A 21,220-nucleotide genomic window follows, 5' to 3' on the forward strand; every position below is an offset into this window, starting at 1 on the left:
GGTATTCACTCATTGGTGGATTGAAACTTTCGAGTGTTTTGCAGATGTGTGACAGGCTGTGCTGCCATCTAAGTGTATTTCTATGTGACCATTTGAGGAACTTTTTGCAGTTGATATAGCTGTTTTTGTTTCAAGTTATTTTATTATACCTGATGTCCTGAAACTGTTGTTTTTCCTTCCTTGTTTATTATTCAGCGAAAAAAACAATCCCAAAGGTTTTACCTGGCAGTGACATCAGTGTTGCACAGCTTAGATCTCCACATCTGTCCAGATGTGGATGAGAGCTCCTCCTCCAAATGCTTAAAGATCCTTTAAAATGTGCCACACTAGATAAATATGACAACTAACAACTTTTATAATATTATGGTTGTTGATTGATATTGATATTAATATTAATATTCTATCAATGGTCACTTTTGCTGGTAAAGGCAGTCAATCACACCACACACGAACAGTTACCCAGAGACACGTCTTACAAAAAAATGTTTTAATATTTTAACTGTATTTTCCATCATCATTCAGAAATGCTTCAGCAATCTGTGCAGAGGGAGCCGAATGTTTAAAGAGTCCTTTGGCTGCAGCTGCCCTCACACACTGCCGTGACAGACAAACATGTACATACTAGAAATGCTTACAGAAATGTGTGTTTATGTCTGTGTATGTGTGTGTGTGTGTGCGTATGTGTGTGTAAATGCCTGCAGTGTAGTGTCTGATGTGTGTAGGAAAGGTAACGGACACCTGTTGGCGTCTTAAGGAGGTCAGTGGTACAAAAGCGAGGCAGACTGGAAGTCATTCGTTGAGTTTAGCTTCATGCTGAGGAAGAGCACTAACATTTTAACAAGCCCACACGAAGCTGCATCTGCCCGGAGTGGCACACATAAATATAAAAATAGAATAAGAAAACAACTTTAAATAAAGTGTGTGCGTGTGTGTGTGTGTCTTTGAGAGTCAGCGTGTGCAGGAAGACGGGGAGTCGTGAAGAAGGCCCGTTCACGGGGTGACGTCCCAGCGCGTGGCGAGCGGCGGAAGGCCGGGGGTGAGTGTTCGTCGCTCCGTTCGGCTCAGGCATGATGGGAAGTGTAGTTTAAAGCATGTGTCTCGCCCACAGGACACAGTGGAGACGTTTAGAAAGGAGGAAGCACTTCTACTCTGAAAGAGGTATGGCTTAAACCTGTGGGTCCAGACCGCGGGAGTGTGTGTGTGTGAGGTGTGTGTATGTGTGTGTGATGTTCATGTCTACTTGTGTCTCAGTGTGTGGAACAGCTACTTTGAGGTCAGTTTCTCAGTGGGGAATGTAAACTTTCAGAGCAATGTGTCTTTTTTCTGTAAATAAATCCTTACGCGCACACACACACACACACACACACACACACACACACACACACACACACACACACACACACACACACACACACACACACACACTGATTCGTACATTAACTTCACGCCCCCCCCCCTGCAGCTAGTGTGCGTGTATGTCCAGTCCTTGCGCGAGGAGCGGCTCCGCGGGGTGCGCGTGTGGCGGCGGGTGCAGCAGCATGGCGGCGTGGGGGTGCGGGCCCGGGTAGGGGTGGAGGGACGGCCCGGGGTGGGGAGGGTAGCCGGGCTGGGACAGGAGGGTGCCGGGGTAGTCGCCCTGCAGAGAGGACATGCCCTGGAGACCTGGAGGGAGAAGGGCGGTTGATTCAGAGGCTCCGCTGCTGAATGACTGTGTTATGTTTGTGTTCATTCACATCTGCTGATTGTCTCTAACAGCTGGGTGAGATATGGCAAATTAAGTCAAAGTCAACGACACTGTGTGTGATCACTATAACTAAGGATCATCTCACCCAGTGACTCTTTGTATTTAAACAAGGAACAATCCACTTTCATTTCCTGTCTTAGTCATTTTTAACAGTCTGAAGCACAGATCGGGTCTTTACCTGCTGTTCGAAGCCCCAGGTGAGCCTGTCTGTCGAGCCCATAGCCGCCAAGAGCTGCTCCCTCTGGGCTGTAGGGACCACCCTGACCTGTGGCACAACACACTATCAGACACCAGCAGAATAAACCCAAACACACACACACATACACACAACGGCATTATCAGCGCTGACCTGAGCGATTGGACTGGTCGATCATTGGCTGAACTATTCTCCTCCTGGCGTTGATGAACCTGTACAGGGAAGAGAGACGTAAGATGGAGACTGTGCTCAGAGGGGGAGCGATGTACACGGTTGCCCGTTAATGGAGAAAAACCCTGACGAGCAGACTATTAACCTTTTCCATTTTACAACCACTTAACCCTTTCAGAGGGCAGAGTAAATCAACATTAGGACAGGGCAGGCATCGATCGCCCTGTGATAATTGATTGATCTGAAAGGACTGGGCCACAGTGAGAGTGTGTGAGCCACAGTATAAAAACACATCAATTATTATACTACATTAATTACTTTTTAGCATGACAGATACACACGCTCTGCATTTTGCAGTTTTTGACATGTTGTGCTTGTGTGTGTGTGTGTGTGTGTGTGTGTGTGTGTGTGTGTGTGTGTGTGTGTGTGTGTGTGTGTGTGTGTGTGTGTGTGTGTGTGTGTGTGTGTCCCTGTGCAGCTACATATGCGCCGGGGGAGACATAGAGAATTTAGGAGCAGTAAATCATCTGATTATAGGATTATTGATTTGCCACTCGGTTTTATGAACAAATGCTTATGAAGAAATGCTTAGCAGCACATTTTTTTCCTCTGTTACAATCTCTCTCTCTCTCTCTCTCTCTAAAACAAATTATAGCCTATAAAAGAGTTGCCAAGGTGCAGCTTTTCATTTAATTACCGCTCACACAAAATGGACTAATAAGAGAAAACTGCAATGGAGGTGAGATGCAAACAATGTACAGCGTTAAAGCCTTTTTGTCAAATTGAAAGTTGACACCTTCCGTTAACAGCGGACGCTTTAACTGATTATTTATGAGCCACGGCGGTGGAACCAGTGTATTGATTAGGAGTCCACTGACCAGTTGTTGACCTGTAAAATGGTCAATCCCGTGTCCTGGGACAGCTGCTTCTTCTGCTCCTCGGACGGGTACGGGTGCTGGGAGGGATCAGAGTTGGGTTGAATAGATGAAACCACACCACACTCACTGGAAACGCCGATGTGAACATGCACGAATATACAGAATCATCGCACTCAAGTCTCAAAACTGGAATAATAATCTCAGCAGAATTCCATTTTAACTGGCATCTGCACTCCTGTCACTGTTTTTCTCTCTTGTCAAACTGTAATAACTGGAGTGAAGCAACATTTGACCTGCCTCATTTAGTGGCTAATTATCAATTTAACCACCTCACCAACAATTATTCACTCTATTTCTGTCACTAGCACAATAATTTAATTGCAGGCATATTCACATAATCACTTAATCCCTGTCACATTAAATCCTCTTTCAGGAATTACTCCCTCACCCTGTGCTACAAACAGGCAACTTTTGCTTCTGTATCTGTTTTTCAGTAATAATTAATTGTCTGGATATGATGGATGGGTTGAGAAAAGTCCCTCTCACCGACAGGTGCTGGAAGAGCCACGCTCTCATTATGTTGGTGGCCACTTTGGGGAAGATGCCTCTCTTCTTGTTGTTCCTCCTGTCTCTGTCAGACTCGTCCTCCTCTCCCGTGCTCGGCGACGCCACTCCTCCATCCAGACCATCACCTGCAGCGACGACGCGATGGCATTTTTTACAGTTATGGTTTTTACAAATGACTCTGAGCTAAAGTGAGCTTTGAACGCATCGGTCCACTGTCACGTAGAACGACACCGGGTGAATATGGGTCCAGCCTCAGCGTCCATTACAACACACTCTGCTGTATAGTAGTGTGTGTGTGTGTGTGTGTGTGTGTGTGTGTGTGTGTGTGTGTGTGTGTGTGTGTGTGTGTGTGTGTGTGTGTGTGTGTGTGCGTACCTGTGTCGCTGCAGTTGTCTGCTGTGCTGTGTGAAGGCAGGCCACACGTGCCTGGAGTTCCCAGGGGGGTGGTAGCGCATTCATCCGGCTCCCGTAACCACGACGCGTTCTGCAGGAGCAAAGAGAGGAGGTCTGAGGTGGAGCGACGGGAAGATGGAGGAGGAGGAGAGAGGGAGCAGCCGTGCGGTGGGCGGAGCCCGACGAAGACGCGGTCCGGCCGCGTCGCTCACCTGCTCGGACAGACTGCTGCAGGATCCGGTGAAGTCCTCCATGTCGGACTTGGACCCTCCCTCCCGCTCGTCCAGCACAAGGTCCGTGGGCATTTTGCCCTTGAGACAGGTGATGTAGCGATGGCAGAAGTTGTCGCACAGGTCGTGCACCTTCAGGGACAGATTTAGACAAAACCGCTTCGGTGAATAAGTGTTTTGTTTTGTACTCATGAATTTATGCTGCATAATAATATAACATATACACATATAGTTTTACTGTTTCCTACTGTACTTGCAATTTAAAAAAACATTCTCAACCTGCCCTTTATTAGGCATTAGAAAAAAACTATTGTTTCACCTTATTCTTATATTTAAGTTGGTTTAATCAAGTTGTTTTCCCACATGTTCTAAAACGGAATAAAAGGAGCATGAATCTGCTCCACGTACCTTCTCCAACTCCAGCAAATGAAAGCGAAGAACCTGTATGGCCTGGATCATCTGCGTGGAGGAGAATGCAAATTAATTATCAGTTACCATCCCATAATGCGTAGCTGAAGCACCATATTCCATATTTTAGGACAATGTCTGATAGATCGTACCAAGTTGTCCAGCTCAGGATTTGAAGAAAATATCGGCTTCTCTGAGCGAATCTGCAACGAGAGTCCGGCAAATTTAAACACAAGTGAAACAGGAAGTCAGCGCATGTCCGCCGTCTTATTGGATCTCGCCGTCGTCACTCACCTGCTTAGCAAAGGCCGCAATGTCGTCATTGAAGGACTCGGAGGAGCAGACGTCGCTGTGATTGGTCATCCCGGGGAGGTGGGCGTTGGCTGAGAGGGAGGCGGGGTCTCGCGGGGAGCAGGTGGCCAGTTCACACTTCTCAAACACTAAAGCCAGCAGTGGGAACAGTGGGTGACTGCACCGGCAGAGAGACGCACACTGTTAGCATACTGTACATAAACACAGGAACAGTTAACATAGTGAGCACACGATACGCTTCCAGCCTGTGTTAGAAACGCGACGCCGCAGTATTTATAAAAGCAGCTGTAAACACTTTGCGTCCAGTACACGAAAACACGCTCGTTCGCTAATCTGCCGACAGGTCGCACAAAGCAGCGCACACACGCTCACCCGTAGATCTGGTCCTTGTGGTGTTTGAGGGAGTCGGGGATGGTGGGTCCGTACTGCGGGGGGGGGAGCGGCCTGACGTCATCCCCGTACCCCCCCATCGACATGGCCTCCGACCCTGAGTAGTGCACCAGCTCTTCATACTGAAACACAATTAGGTGGAAACACAGAAAACATGAGACACGTTCGACATCTGTGCCTGTCTCACATCAAATCGTGTTGTGATTTTATTATGAGGCTGAGCTGTCAGGGGGTTTCAGGGAAGCGGTTTACTGGACTCATGCTCTGTGTGTCAACGGCTGGAGGAGCTGCAGACCATATAAAATTCACTGTTGCATCACGGTGCATGTCCATATTACATATATATTACATTACACACGACTGTGAAGGTTATTTGCACCTATTATTTGGTCTATACAGTTTCCATAATATTGCTTTTTTCAAAAACTGTCAGAAACACAATTTATTACATTTACTATCATTTTAAACTGTGTCCTACGGAATGAAAGCTTGATTTCACATGGGGAGCTGAAAACCTATAACTGTTATCATCATCTCCTCCCTCCAAAACAAGGTCTCCACGACCCACTATGACGCGGTGACGGCCTCAGTGGGGTCTTCCCACACACACTCACAGACATACCACACGAATGCACAAATACACGCGCAACAGCATCTAACACGCACACATATATCATGAATATACATGTCTGACTCTCTGGCTTCCACCCTGGAGCTAATCTGTGCTTCACTGCAGCTCCTGTCTCTGAGGCAACACTGCTGAGGTCAGCAGATCTCTCTACTGGATTAAAAGGGACTCCCGGTGGAGTCCCACTGGGCCACGAGGATCACAGACAGCACCTTGGCCCGACACCTTGTCTATTATTCAAGCAGACACACAAAAATCTATGTGGCCTCCTTGATGTGTGAGCTACTGATGGGCGTGTGACATGATTTATTCCCTTCAGCTTGTTATTCAAAATTTAAAATCGCTGAAACCTTTACACTATAATGCATTTTGGTCTGCGATGATCCTTTGTCCAAAAGTACCAAATATTAGATGCTGTTTATTTGCATGCAGAAGTGAAGCCCAACATGAAAAGCAATTGTTGCACACGTTTACCTGATGTTGACCTCTGGGAGGAAATAAAATCAAAGAGAAAGTGTGCATGGCCCTGTGCGGGACCTGCGGGTCCCAGACCCCATTTTGGGAACCACTGTCCTAAACAGCTTATCAAATTGTTGTATTTCAGTCCCATATGTCCACCGGGATCACAGAAAGCACCTGCTCTGCAGCCCTGGCCCGGGACACCGTTTAGTTTTTATGGAGGCTGGCTATTAACACAATCACCGGTATCGGATTGCGCGTCTCTTTTTACGCACGGCCCCTATCGGGTTTCTGTGCGTCAGGCGGATCAAAGCGCACAAGCCGAGATGACAAATTCCGCAAATTTCCGCCTTTTTTTAAAGTCACGGAGCTGGCAATCAGGCTTCGAATAGCGGCAGAAACAATTTAATTATAGGCTTTAATTGTGTTATTTCTATCAACACATAAACGTTCCAACAAGCCTAACATCCGCGTAATGGCGACCTTTACTTGGAAGAGCCAAAACATAACACACGCCGTGTAAATTACTGTAACCATCTACCAATTCTATAGCAAAGACGTTAGTCTTATAATTTATAAAACAAGCAATGGGGCGAAGATTTGGCGCAGTTTTAGTCTTTAGGCCTAATTGAATAACAAACTTTGTTGAATGACAGGTTTCTTATATTGTTATAGTCTTGAAAAAGAACACAAAGAAAACTACTTTACGTTACTTATTGTACCCATAAAAACGTGTGTAATACTTATTTCGCTGCATTTTCGCTGTTGTGAACACACTTATAAGAAAAGGTTGGTTAAACAACAAAGTAGACGAAGACCAACAGATACAGAATCATTTCAGTAAATTCAGCATCTGCGCATCAAATGCGAAATGAAGTTGGAAAATGGTGAACTCAGATCTAATATAACAATTATTCCTGTACTAAAATCATTTAAGGCTCAACTAAATTGGATCTGTTGCAGATAGAAATTGAATCTTTCTTAATTTTTAGATAAAACTTCATAAATACAATATTTTATGTTTGTACTAAATACAGCGTCATAAGTGTTATAAGTGACAGTCAATTACGTTATTATTCTTCGAAATGACCAAATGTTCGTATCAGGTGGCTTTACACTATTATTATTTCCTCTAATTATTTTATTTTATTCAGACTCCGTATCTGTTTTTATTGCGCTTCCTGCGCGTCCACTTCCAGCTCTGATCCCACACAGCAGTGATTTTCTGTCCTCACACCGTTCATCCCTAATTGCTGTCTTTCACTTAGAGGTCTCCGTCCGCCTGCTCTCTGCCTCTGCCCGTCTCTCCTCCACCACCACCACCACCGTCGCCACCATCATGCCTCTGAATCACTCTTGCAAAAAAACTGACCTACTTACCGAGTTGAAGAGCTGCATCTCCTCTCCTCTGCCTCTTAATGACCCACACTCTCTAACCCGTATGTGCCGCGATGTTGCCTCATTTACACAACAGTCAATCTGTAATATTTTAAGGAATGAGTGGAATATTAGATGAATTGAGAAGTGGTCACGTTACCCTTAATCCTACTTGACTGCTTTGAGTTGGTGCCTATATAAAAGTTGCTTTTTAATGTTTCTTTGCAGCATCATATTACCGTTGGACGTTAAAAGAAAAGTTGTTTTAAGCCTAGAATGGGTTTCCGCTGGCACGTTTCTCTGCTGTTTTCCCTCAACGTTAAGTCCATGCCAGTGCAGTCCACTAGTCTGTTTCCACTGGGCCTTGTGTTTTGCATGGCTGCTGGACCCGACCACAGACTGGGCAGACCGGCCTCAGTCTTTCCCCACTCCACATCCTCTGCTCGGCACTTTAAACACGCTATCCCGCAGCGGCGCGGGTCGGATTCAGCGGCTGAAGGCGGCGGACCTACCCTCTTCTCCATGCGACTCGACAGCCAGGTCCACACCGGAGACGACGATGCGCTGCTCGGCTAGTTCAGCGAGCTTTGCTCCTCTCGTCTGGCCCTGAAATAAAAGTGCATGTGCTATTGTTAATGCGTTAGCAATTAAGTTGTGGACATAATTAACATCGAGCGCGGACTGAACAAACGCACGAGCCCGTGAATAGAAAACAGTCGTGTTCCTTCTGTCTGTTTACTCGGAGCCCATAGCGTTTTTTATTATAACATAATGATGGGACGGGAGCTTTTATGGACGTCTAATATCCACATACCCTATTACCGCTGTAGGCTTAATGGTTCATACGCTAACGGGGCAATAAACGCTCTAATAAAGATTGCAGCCTATTAAACGCTATTGTAAAAGCTGCTGGGTGTTGCTATTGAGTAACACCCGGCTCAGGTGAATGGTGTAAAATGTCCCACCGAGACGTAAATATTGGCCGTATCCAGTCCTGCCGGGGCTGCGTCCGGTGTAGTCCGGAGAGCTCGGAGAAAGGGAGCAGCGGCTTCCTGCGGCGCCTCGCCTCCGCCTGGTGCGCGTCTCGCTCCGGCTCGCAGTGCGTACGGCTCGCTCGGTGCTGGTTCTAGGCGGACGGAGCGCGTCCCCCGTCCTTTTTGGCTGCTCGTGCTCGCTGTCCGCGCAGCATACGGCGTCGGGCTGGAAAATGTCACGGCCGCGAATGAGCGATGGTGTTTTGCAGCCTCAAGAGAAGTGAAGAAGAAGGAGGAGGAGGAGGAGGAGGAGGAGGAGGAGGAGGAGTGATGGTGGTGGCGGCGTGAGGGGAGGTTTCGGAGGGTCAGAACGCGACGGGGTCTCTCGGTCCCCCCCCCCTCTCCCTCCTCTTCCTCCTTTTACTCCTCCTCCTCCTTATCACACACACAAACGCCAGGGCAGAAGAAGAAGAAGACCCCCTCGATGGTTTTATCTCCGCGCTGATATCGCTCCTCCATCATCTGTCCGTCCTCCCTCCCTTCTCCCCATCCTCGCCGCAGCTGCGCTATTATCATCGCGGGGAAAACGCGGCGAGAGAGGCGCGATAACTGTCACTCCACTGAGTCGATTCGCCTCGAATCAATTACAGCCTGGACAATCGATCACACCAATAAGTGCGTGGAAGGAATGGAAGCTCGTGAGAGTTTGGTTACAAAACTGCTGGTTCGCAGAATAGAACAGTGCCGGGACTTTAGTCCATTGGCCGCATCATAAACATGAAATTCGCGGGCTTCGTAGCTCCCCACGTGTTTTATTGTCACCGTCAGCATCCGCGGCGCTCGGATTTTGACACGGCCCAAATGTCACCCTCTGCTCCGCGCCGCGTTGATTGCAGCGGGACAACGGAGCCACCGCCGTGAGAAAGTTTCATTTCAGCCACGAGGCGAAGCCTTTCACACGTCGGTGGAATGGTTCACCTCCCGGTCTTGTGGTGCAAATGGCACCTAAGTAACATAATGATTATTCAGAACGCTCCCCTTCCCCGGGTCCCGCTGTGACGGGCCAACGGGGCGGCTGCATTTCAATCAGCGGCGGCTTGGCGGGCAGCGGCAGGCCGGGGGAGGCGTCTCCGTGGGCGGCGCGGCGCTCGACCGTGGGGCGGCCTGCGAGGGCCGCGCACCGGCCACGCAGCCGCGGGCTCTTTCAAGTCCGCAGGGCGCCGGTGTCCTGCGGGGGTGATCACAGCGCTCGGCCCCCGCCCACGATGAGCCGGTGACACAGGCGTGAAGCGGCGTCAATGGGCTGGAAGCGGCGATCTGAGGCTTGTTTTCACCCTGTTAACAGGATGAACGTGGAGGATTAATGTTGAAGTCGCGGAAAAGTCACGTCTGCGGGTTTGGATTCGTCGAGTTTGATCGGAAGAGTTTTAAGGCTCTAACTCGCTGAGCCATAAATCTCCAGTATCTGTAACTATTATCTAAACACGTAGATTACGCTCATTTACATTACAAACACTTAAAGGCTCTGTCAATTCTATCACATTACTGCGTGTTTGTGGGACAACACCTACATCGGTGCAAACGCATTTTAACACAACATATGCTGCAAAAGTTTATTCTGAGGGGTAATAAAAGCGTCATGTGTGACTAGGGCCCATAATTAGCACGTCTACAGACCAAACTCAGTGTTAATTCCCTGCAACAACATCTGACACTAATTGTTTTTCAAACATTTTCTGTCATCTCATTTGAGCTCACGTTTTGAATGTAATTTTCGCAAAGCATCGTCCTAAAAAAGTAAAAATTTCTTAATGAAGGTGTATCAACGATATTTTACAGACAACGTATCCAGAGTAAAAAAGCAAACAAACAAGTAACATCCCTTTATGCACAATAACGCATTTTTTGTCCTCCCATTACATTTTGTGGTACATCAAAGGAAACCAGTGCTACTATTGGATTTTAAAGTAGTGCAAAAGAAAGAAAGGAACATGAAAATGAATTCATTAAGATAAAACATTATGTGCTTCTTTGGGGTTTTCTTGTTTTTCCCCTAACGAGGCCTGATAATTTATCGATTTAATTACCTAAAATCTTTAAGCCTGAGCGCCACAGGCTGTTATTCCCCAGCCTCGTGGAGCCGCACACCACACCTGCTACGGCACAAATGGGAAGGTGTAAACGCATCATCGGGGGTCTTACATCAGAGTCTCCCGTTGAAATCCTTCTCCGCTGCTGCGCCAAACGGTGGCGCATCAGTCAGGCAGGTGCACCGTGGGAGCGCTCCGCACGTCCAGCCTGCTGCAGTTATTTGTCACTCCCCGTCCGGGCTCCTCCACCGCCTCCTCCGCCGCCGCCGAGGCCTGCTGAGCCTGCTGGGGGTGCGTTTGGGCGGCGCGCCTGCTCGCCCCCGCTGCGCGCTGCGTGCCACGGGGTCCTCCCACAGGTCGTGCTCGCTGCAGGCCGGTACCGCGAAGTCGGACCGGGTCTTCAACACGCGCCCGGGCCTCTGTAAGCGATTGGCAGCGGTCGACGCTGGACAAACGGTGATCCATCATCTTAAAAAGTGAAAAACACCCACCTGAACAACCTGACGTTACTATACTTTACCGGGGAACGATGGAGGTTACGGAGGCCACGGAGCCTCGTTGACTCCGGTGACTCCGACATTAAGAAAATATGGCTGCCGTGACCTCTGGCAACTGCACACAACCGCCCCAAACATCAGAGGGCCGTGCGAGGGGGAGAGGGAGCACGGAGGTGCAGGGAGGGAGGGAGGGAGGCACAAACGGGAGGCTGGAGGGACGGGGGTAAACATGAGAGGCAGCCGGGGGGTGCACGGTGCATTGTTATGAGCCCGTGCCTCTCTGCGTTCTGGCCTGTCTGCCTGCGTGGACATAATTTTCCCCCTCCTCCCCTCCACGATCCCCCGTCTCATCCTCCGGCGCGCTCACGGAGCAAATCCGCCCTCATCGACCTGCTCTTCGCAAACTTTCTCCCCAGTTTCTCCCATTCATCCAGCACCTCTGCCATTCCTCTTCCTTTATATCGCTGCTGCTTCAACCCGTTCGGGACTGACCTCTCACTCCGGCTCTCCACCATCTCCCCCCTCCCCTCCTGCTTTTGTTTATAGTAAGCAAACACTCCTTTTTCCCCTTTTGTTATTTTGTTCCTCTCCCTCTCCTCTCCTCTCCCTCCCCTCCCTCCCCCTCTTTTCCCCTTATAGATGGAGATTAACTGGGGAGTGCAGTGCCATCCGTCCTCATGACTGTTTGTTGTTAAGGAGATGGATGGAGGCTCCCTCTGCCAGCCCCACGCAGCCGCAATTACACCAGCCGCCATGATGGATAGAGGGAAAAGGGGGAGATGGAGAGAGGGAGATACAGAGAGGGGCATCTATCACGCCCCTTAATCTACCTGTCAGTGCACAGGCTTGGGGGGAGTGTGCCGGCTTCACCGTGACTGCTGGTCAGAGGTGTATTTCTTTTCTTAACGCCAAATTTGTTTCCTTACTTTTTACTGAAATAGGCCTGCAAGACCTGAAGTCATTAAATGTCCTGATCACTCCAATTGATTTCCCAGAGTTTATCAGATTCCGTTGAACATTCCCTATTCTGCCTCTCTCTCTCTCTCTCTCTCTCTCTCTCTCTTTCTCTTGCTGTGGATGTGCAGTGTGTATTTTTGCAGCAACAGGTAATAACATGCAAGTGTTGTCCCAAAAACACACACAGTGACAACCCGGCCCGCGCATACATTCCCACACCATGTTGTTCATCATCAGCTGCAGTTATTGCCTCTCCTCCTCACCTGTACACGCTCTGTCACCAAACCCATCCTCATCCCTAAATGTACCAAAGCAGTGACCCATCGTTTAGTAAATCTGCATACATTACCTGTAATGCCTCTATAATTCTTGTATTGCTACAGAAATATTATGAAAAGTAATTTGAAGTCGCCTGCCCTATCCCCCCCTCCTCCTCCTCCCCCCGTCTCCATCTCCTTCCTCCACCTCCTCATCTGTCCAGAGGAGTGAGAGATGGGATGGAAGGATTAATACTCTTCCGCCCAAGCCAACCGTGGGAATGATAGATGGACGGACGCAGGAAGGGAGCGAAGGAGGAGAGGGGGAAAGATTAAAGGAGAGAAGTCTGAGAGTTCATAAATCCACAGTGGGAGACCTGGTCCGCATCACACACTAATAAGATCTGCAAGAAATCCATGATGAGAGAGAGAGAGAGAGAGAGAGAGAGAGAGAGAGAGAGACAGAGAGGTGGAGCAAGGAGCAGAGAGAGGGAGATGGAAGCGGTGTAATAGCATTAGATGTAATCTAATCATGGCAATAAGATGTGAATAGATGAGTGTGAGCATGGTGATTATGCAGAAGAGCGATGGCGGAGCGCTGATGAAGCTTCGAGGCGTGGGGCTGGGCCTGCTTATTGGACAACACAACAACAGCATTAGCGTCCTCGGAGAATTCCACCGCAAAGTCTCCACAAAACCAGCTTCCAGCGCCGCTGCGTCGTGTGTTCCACCACCAGGTGAGCACAGTTGCAGCGCGGCAGGCGCTGCACGGGCACAGACGGCCTCCCACAAAGAGGACGCGTCCGAGCGGGAGACAGTGAAACGCACTCGTTCACGTGTGCACGTAGCGGGCGTCGCGTGAAGAATCACCCGTTTGTGCATGAAGTGCAGTTGTGCAGCTGTGACCTGACTTGAATCAGGCAGAGTGCTCGTTTACCGCCCTCCTCTGCTCCACGAGGCCACTGCCACGCCAGAGCCCCCCCCCCCAGACTCCCCAGTCTCCCCAATCTCCCCTTCATCCACCAGGCCACATTTTTCATAGCCCAGCTGTCGGAGGGCCGTGATTGGTTGGCCCAACAGACAGATAGCCGATAGGCTCTGATTAATAGTTGAGGCCCAAGAACTTCCTCATTGATCAACAGGACAGGCTGCAGGAGGGGGAGGAGGGGGGAGGAGGGGGAGGAGGAATGGAGGAAAGAGAAAAAGCATGCCCTGTCGTGCTGCAAGTGCTCGCTGATAACCCTGATAGTGGCTCTGGAGTGTGTGGAGGAGTGTGCGCGCGCGCGCGTGTCTGTTTGCGAGCGCGCTTGTTTACAATAGCAGAGAAGAAGAGAGGGGGTCGATAGAAGCAGAGTAGCGAAGAAACACTCAGAGTTTCTCTGTTGCAGCGACTGGATCCGGAGGTTTCCCTTGAACGAGAAAGTTTATCTGTAATCCAACGAAACACAGCGACTGAGAGCGTTTGTGAAGGAAGTATCGATTAACACGATTGTATTTTACACTGAGAACTTTTGTTTTCCCACATCTACGCGGTACATGTGTTACAGCATCTACGTGTGTGTGTGTGTGTGTGTGTGTGTGTGTGTGTGTGTGTGTGTGTGTGTGTGTGTGTGTGTGTGTGTGTGTGTGTGTGTGTGTGTCCTCCTGCTGCTCTGTCCAGCCTCCAGTTGATTGATGATCTCCCACTCCCACGGGGTCAGTGGGGTCACGACCTCCTGCTTTTGACCCCCCTACTGAGAGGACACACACACACACACACACACACACACACACACACACAGTGAGCCCCTGGGGAAACAGATGTCCTTGGGACAACTGGTGCTTCCTCACCTTTCCCTCACACACACTCTCCATATCTTCAAGATTACTGTCACATTTACTGATATGCTTTGACGTAACACATTTCATTATGTTTCAAATATCCCCACAATGATCCAAATACATTAGCATTCGATGTACAATGCATGGACATTATGTCTTTTATTAATGCAGTATAAAGTATAAAGTGAGTTTTAATTTTAGATAGATGACAGACACACACAGTAACATTGCACCTTAGTGACACTATGAAGTCATCATCTTCTCTGGATGATATCTTATCATATTTGACCTGTGTGTCCATAAAATCTGGTTCATTGCTCTCATTACCTGCCATGGGCAGCATACAGTCTTTTCTACATACTTATTTTCTATTGATTTTTATTATATTTCTTTTTTTAAATACTGCAAAGTTGTGAGGCAATTTTCAGTTCACTACTGCTGCAGCTCTACAAACATGTCAGTGACAAATACAAGTCTTGAATCTTAATTAATTGTCCAGACCAAATAAAATATAGCAAAGAAAATAAAGATTAAAAAGAGTTCTTGTGTCTATTTCCAGCATGAATAATATCGTGACAGGAGAAAAATCATAATCAAAATCATAATCATTAACAATGTAAAAAGCAAACACACTGATTGAGCACAATGCTTTGGAACAGAGACAAATGGAGCAGAGGTGAGGACACGTCACCCAGCAACACGAGGACGGAGTGACTCCATCAGACTTGTCCCTTCTCCATCTTCTCCTGAGCGGCCGCCTTCAGCCAAGTGGAAACGAGTCCCTCGATCTCCTGAGAGATGGAAAGTTCAGAAGACTCAAAACTCGGGATCAAGTGTAGACGCTTGACTTCATGCTGCAGGCTTAGACTTATTGTGAGAAGCAAAAGGCCACCTGGTAGTTTTAGTGTAAGAAAAACTGACTCTTCTCTGCAGGAACACACCAGAAGTGGTTAATATTTCACCTGTGGCCTTAGAAACACCTGGAACGTATCTTCTACACGTTAGCTGAGCTGCTTAACAGTATTTCACCATGATGCACCCACCTGTCTGGCCTTCCTGAGCGACCGGCGGTCCGTCACCCGGCCGCTCATCATATCAGCACAGTGAGCGGTGTCCTCGCTGAAAATGATCAGTGCTCCGTCATGGGCCCCGGTCCTGTCCGGGAGCACGGACAGCGCTTTCCATGGGTCGATCCCACCTGAGCAGCCGTGCGAACGCCGCATTCAGCAAATGCTCAACCACTGCTGTGCTACTTCTGTCACTGGCTGTGATTACGTTGCGTTTCTGGGTCTCACCGTTGACGTAAAGGATCCTGTGTGTGTGAGGGCTGTCGCCTCCGTAGTGTGTGTTGGTGAAGGCGACGCGAGCGGGGAGGGAATGCTGGGAAACGGCGAACAGCAGAGGACAGAGCTGCGTGTCCATCTGCAGCGTCAGCATCCCGGAGAACGGACAGGCGGCCTCCTCACAAGTCTGATCTACACGTGCACACGCAAACAGAGACGGACTCACGACACAGAACCAGACCCACACCCGTGTGTGTGTGTGTGTGTGTGTGTGTGTGTGTGTGTGTGTGTGTGTGTGTGTGTGTGTGTGTGTGTGTGTGTGTGTGTTTGTACAGAAGCCAAACTCGGTGCAGGTCTGGTAGGTCCACTGTCTCTCTGCTCTCCTCATTGAGTGGACAGTGTTCATCAGATCCTTCACGGCTTTCTCTCTGGAGACGTCCAGACAGGCTTCTTCGCCGGAGGAGCGGTACATCTGCACACACAGAGCATGAACGTCATCTATTGGGGAGCGCGTCTCTCTTAAGGGCGGCTCAGCAGCGACATCTTGTGGCGGCAGTCGTGCAGCACGGGGCAGAGGCGGCTCCGAAGCGGACGTCGTCCTGTTTTACCTGCGCCAGCTGAACGAGGCGGCCGTACGTGTCGGCCTCCGTCCGTCCATCACGCGTGGAGCTGCTGTTGGTCATAACGCTGCACAGCTCTCGTATAGACATGAGCACGCCCTCTTCGTTGTACTGCACCGTGCCCATCACAATGTCCGCCAGACTTTGCATCAGCTCAACCTGCAATCGGCCGTCAGGTTCATGCAACTATACGAGCTTGCTCGTGGAACTTCACACAAACGCCACAGCCGTCACCTGATCGTCGGCAGCGTCGGGCACCTGACAGCAGCGGAAGTCCGCAGCCAGCTGACGGACGTCGCCGCGCGTCAGCACGCGCTCCACGGCCGCGAACGCTCCCCGCACCGCAGCCACGCACTGCAGGCGAGACGAACGGGGGAGACGTTAACGACAGGCGGCGAGGAGACGCCGGTGACGTGATGCACGCGGCCCTCGCACCTTCTCTGAGCCGCCGACTGCTTCGTTCGCAAGACTGGCGCCAACAACCTGGAGCAAAGCAGAGGCGGGAGTGGGAAGATGGTAATTGTCATATATTCACCTCTCCCACCTCTGCTGCTACGCAAATATGGCGACCAGTTGTTACGCCCGTTTACATTGCTGTAGGCGGAGAAATCCAGCTGTGCCTTCACAGGAGCGGAGGAGGCCACAGCTCCGTACACCAGGTGGGGATACTGCGGAGACAAGCAGAAGAACCAGACAGTGTATTTACCCCAACAAACTCCAGGATTCTATATAACAATCTAATAGAAGAAAGGAAGTGTGAGAAGCTGCAGTTGTGCAGCCTAGAGCCTTAAATGTTCTCCTATGAGTTAAAATGAGGGTCCGGTGCACCTTTCCTCTGAACCAGGCGGACAGAGCTCCAGAGTACGAGCCTCCAAAGCTGATCCAGGTGTTTCTGTGGCTCAGGTTATACGTTTGGCTGATGTACTGGCTGAATTCAGCCAAGTCAGCGAGTCTGTCCGGCACAAAGACGAGAAGCGAAAGGTCAGGAGTCATGGCACAACTAAACGCACACACACACAAAGATACACACAAGCTGAACCATGAATGAACCAAGAGGAACAGCAGAGCGCAAGACATGCATTTACAACCAGACAACCACCCACACACACACACACACCCACACACACACACACACACACACACACACACACACACACACACGCACGCGCGCACACACACACACACACAGGCGTGGAGCCAACACTAACGCCTGCTGGCTGCTCAGGCCTGCCAGGTTCTCCGTTTTGAGGCCGTCTGGGTTGATGCTGTCGCCATAGTAACGGTGCTCCAGAGCCACCAGCAGAGCCCTGTGCTCCTCGGCCATGTCAACATGGTGTCCTGGGAAAAACATGGCCAGAGCTGAACAATGCAGTGTGTAGTGATGTCTGACATACAGGAACAGAAGTGAAACCACGACTTGAAAGGGGAATAGAACGTTATAATGGGTAGATGAACTCTATAAAACCCCCACACACACAGGTGGTATTAAATCCGTCCATTTCCTGGTACATACGGTCGGTTTTGTGCACGGTGCATGTTCCGCAGATGAGTGTCGCCTTACGAACACACATAATGCTTCCTTTTCACTTTTGCTTCCCAAAGTCTCTGGTTTTGTGCTGAGGGGACGCGCGTACCTGCCAGGACGTCAAACTCGTAGAGAGGACCTTCTCCTCCGATGTAGAGGAAGACGGGGCCGTCAGGACGCCGCCAGTACGCGTCGTTCACAAAGAACCTCTGGGACAATGACAGACGGAGAGAAAAGGGAAGACCCATTCAAAGTCTCCCACAAATTAGCATTGGAATTAATTAACGTTGGAAGCGTCAACTGGCAGCGACAGCCAATCATCTCAGAGCCCGTCGTCAGTGCCAGCAGGGGTTGTGCTGCATTGGAGCATGAGAGCAGCGTGACAGACAGCCTCCGCTACCTGAGGGAAGGTGCCGGCGCTCTGTCGGTTGAAGTGGTCCAGCGGCTGGCGAATGCGACCCGGCCTCAGGCGCCGGCGAGCGCCGACGGCGCGCGCGGCGAGCTGCCGCTCGGCCGTCTGCCGCTGGAGGTCCCGCGCGCGCTCCTGGATCCTCCTCAGAACCCGTCCTGGCGCCGGAGAGTCCGAGCAGCAGGAAAAGGGCCGTTTGTGACCTCGCTCTGAATCGTGTGTTAAATCGGTCTGTTTCTGGGTGACGGCGCATTCACCAACTCACCAGCATTAGCGCAGTTCAAGAGGAGGATGAGGATGAGGCAGTGGCTGGAGGCCAAAAGCATCTTTACCCACTGTGGAGGATGTTTTAATGCATAACCACTGAGCGGGAGTGAGGCGGATGTCCACCACTCAGCAGCTCCCTATATAGACCCTGGGCCGGGCTTCACTGATGAGGTGCTGTCTGAAAAATGACCTGGGTGACGACGTGATACGACCTCTGAGTCGCTCTGATGCGCAGTCGGATGCAGATCAGCATTTGCTCAGCAGAATGAAGCATCTGCTTGGGGATGTAATGAGACCTCTCTGCCCAGTAATGGCTTTTTTTGGAGCGGTTGAGTTACAGCAGCAGGTTTGACTTTTTCTCCTCCTCATAATAATAAGAACTCTAATATTATTCGAATATAGGAGGACAAGGACACGGAGGCTGATGGGCAGCGTGGTGACTTTGGCTAAAGTCAATCTACATCATGCACGACCCCCGCTGTGAAACCGATGGGTCTTTCACAGAATTCACTGCAGATCTTCTGTGACAGAAAACAGAGTAACAGAGTGAACAAGAGGAAGCTGCGGGAGCCAAAAAACGAAATAAACTGGAAATCCAAACCACTAAAGAAGAAGCGATGATTATATCAGTCCACGTAAGCAAGAATATTATTCAGTGACTGGTTGAATTGCTGCAAGAGGTTATCAGGCCATGTCACAGGGTGCGGGTCAGAAGGCCGAGAATGTGGTCGCTGGACGGCTCCATCCACGTCCCCATAATCACAGGTGGCCACGGCACATTGTGGTTAAAGTATTTAACTACAAAGCTGTTATTAAACTCTAATCTATCCATTAAATCATATGTTGCTGGTGCCACAGTCTGCGCATGTGCGAAGAACCATATCAGGGAAGTTTAGGCTCATGGAAATTACTAAATGTCACGTCAACGTCAGTGGTGACAACGTTTCCTGTTCTCCAAAACCCACTCACTTCTAACATAAGCTCACGTCAGAGGCAGCGCGGCAGGCAGAAGGAAGCAGCATCTCTCCGGTCCACGCATGAACTCGTCCCTGCAGGCGAGCGCGAACGCCACCGCGGCGCCGCAGCCGGGCTTCGCCGCGGCCTACGGCGTCATCGCGGCGCTGGGCCTGCCGCTCAACGCCGCGTCCCTGTGGATCCTGCTCCGCCGCCACAGCCTCCGGGCCCCCGGCGCCGTCTTCATGCTCAACCTGGCGGCCTCCGACCTCATGCTCGTCGCCTCGCTGCCCGCGAGGAGCTACGCGCACGCCACGGGCACGTGGCCCTTGAGCGGCGCGGCGTGCGCTGCGGTCCTGGCGCTGTTCCGCGCCAACCTCCGCTCCAGCGCCGTCTTCATCAGCCTCATCAGCGTGGACCGGCTGCTGGCCGTGGTCTTCCCTCTGCGGTCGCGCCACCTGCGGACCGCCGCCAACGCGTGGAAGGCCGCCGCGCTCGCCTGGATCTTGGTGTCGGCCGCGAGCCTTCCGCAGCTGCTGCCGCTCCCGAGCAGCTGGAGCGGCGGGCCGAACTGCTTCCTTCCGCGCTCCGACGCTCACGGGCGCCTGGTTCCCGTCGCGCAGTCCGTGCTCATCTTCGTCCTGCTGGCCGTCAACGTCCTGTGCACGGCCGTGGTGTCGGTGACGCTGCGCCGGCACCGGCCCGACGCACGCGTCCGCAACACGGTCGACGTCATGCTGATTTTCATCATGAACTTAGTCATGTTCACCTTGTGCTTCTTGCCTCTGTCCATTGGTTTGCTTCAGTTTGGAAACTTCCACAAAACTCTGCCCCCTTTGATATGTCTTGCGAGTGTAAACTGCTGCCTGGATCCGCTGCTCTACTACTTTTCTTTGGATGCGTTTTGGAAGAGGAGAGAGGACGTGGACCCTGCGACAGGACGCTAGAAGCTCCACGTTCTGCATCAAGTCTGATCAAAATCTGCTGTTCGGCGTGGGTGTAAAGAAAACTTCCGTTACAATCAAACTAAATGCTTCAACCTCATGTTTCATCTAACATTCAACATGAAAGTCGGGGGCAGGATGTGGTTCGGTATCTTGAGTGGAACATGGGGGCAGGCTGTTGCTAGCCCTCCATTTGTGTCATAAACTGTAAATACTGATCGGCCCGTTGAACACTTGACATAAAGATCCTCCCAATGGTTTTGTGTTATGTTTGATTGTGTATTTCTTGACTCGTTTTCCATATTGGACGTGTATTTTTAATGTGACTCAGACTTGAGCCAGCAGGGCCTAAGCGCCACCAGACGGACGCCACCGCCATAAGCCTCCAGCAGACTCTAAGGATCTAGATTACCTCATCTGCAGATTTGAGATGATCCAAGAGTAATCGTGGCTAATGCAATTAGGCATCAAGGACGGAGGCAAACAGCCTGATTCAGACGAATAATGCATCAGGATGAGGCAAAAAAATGTTCTAATTCTATATTAACTTAGATTTAATGACAGAGACCTACAGATGTTGAAATGGCCACTTGTTGGCGTTAACATTCTCAAGATATGGCCTGTAAATAAAAAGTGCCACTATTATTATATTATAGATGACACTGTAATATTGTATAAACGACACATTTGCATAGAACATTCTGATACACTGATAATAAATTTACTTTTAATTATAAAGCATTGCATTTATTTGCACTAAAACAGCTTTAAGCTCTTCTGTTCTCTTTTTTGAGCCGTTCTTTTTCAGGCTTTTTTGGCAGTGAGAGCTCCAAGTAAAATCATGATTTATCTTAAATAAAATTGATTTG

At 50.0% G+C, this 21,220-nt stretch overlaps 3 protein-coding genes across 5 annotated transcripts; 1 reads left to right on the forward strand and 2 right to left on the reverse strand.

Annotated features, from left to right (window-relative positions):
• Positions 1-472: 472 nt before the first annotated feature.
• Positions 473-9,233, reverse strand: meis3 (myeloid ecotropic viral integration site 3). The gene is made up of 13 exons (XM_029172255.3): positions 8,719-9,233; positions 8,266-8,359; positions 5,272-5,411; positions 4,882-5,056; positions 4,740-4,790; positions 4,588-4,638; positions 4,162-4,311; positions 3,932-4,040; positions 3,536-3,681; positions 2,990-3,066; positions 2,094-2,152; positions 1,923-2,009; positions 473-1,662 (listed from the first exon to the last, which is right to left on the reverse strand). Exons 2-13 carry the CDS (start codon positions 8,275-8,277, stop codon positions 1,463-1,465), a joined length of 1,257 nt encoding a protein of 418 aa, XP_029028088.1. The 5' UTR covers positions 8,278-8,359; positions 8,719-9,233; the 3' UTR covers positions 473-1,462.
• Positions 9,234-14,484: 5,251 nt separating this feature from the next.
• On the reverse strand, positions 14,485-19,521 carry LOC114867873 (thymus-specific serine protease). Of its 3 annotated transcripts, XM_029170971.3 has the most exons (13): positions 18,452-19,413; positions 18,178-18,344; positions 17,887-17,986; positions 17,461-17,590; positions 17,081-17,204; positions 16,843-16,920; positions 16,688-16,735; positions 16,487-16,606; positions 16,241-16,411; positions 15,966-16,104; positions 15,645-15,824; positions 15,393-15,547; positions 14,485-15,140 (listed from the first exon to the last, which is right to left on the reverse strand). In XM_029170971.3, exons 1-13 carry the CDS (start codon positions 18,510-18,512, stop codon positions 15,069-15,071), a joined length of 1,545 nt encoding a protein of 514 aa, XP_029026804.1. In that variant the 5' UTR covers positions 18,513-19,413; the 3' UTR covers positions 14,485-15,068. The 3 variants fall into 3 exon arrangements, with proteins under 3 accessions (XP_029026804.1, XP_040929318.1, XP_055370288.1); XM_041073384.2 differs by having other exon boundaries at positions 15,645-16,104; positions 18,452-19,386; XM_055514313.1 differs by lacking the exons at positions 18,178-18,344; positions 18,452-19,413 and adding an exon at positions 19,423-19,521 and having other exon boundaries at positions 15,645-16,104.
• LOC114867875 (lysophosphatidic acid receptor 5-like) lies at positions 19,491-20,354 on the forward strand. Its single transcript, XM_029170973.2, has one exon. The coding sequence runs from the start codon at positions 19,491-19,493 to the stop codon at positions 20,352-20,354; it is 864 nt and encodes a 287-aa protein (XP_029026806.1).
• Positions 20,355-21,220: the final 866 nt, after the last annotated feature.

Source organism: Betta splendens, chromosome 13, assembly GCF_900634795.4.
Source record: "Betta splendens chromosome 13, fBetSpl5.4, whole genome shotgun sequence".
In the NCBI taxonomy this organism is placed as follows: Eukaryota; Metazoa; Chordata; class Actinopteri; order Anabantiformes; family Osphronemidae; genus Betta; species Betta splendens.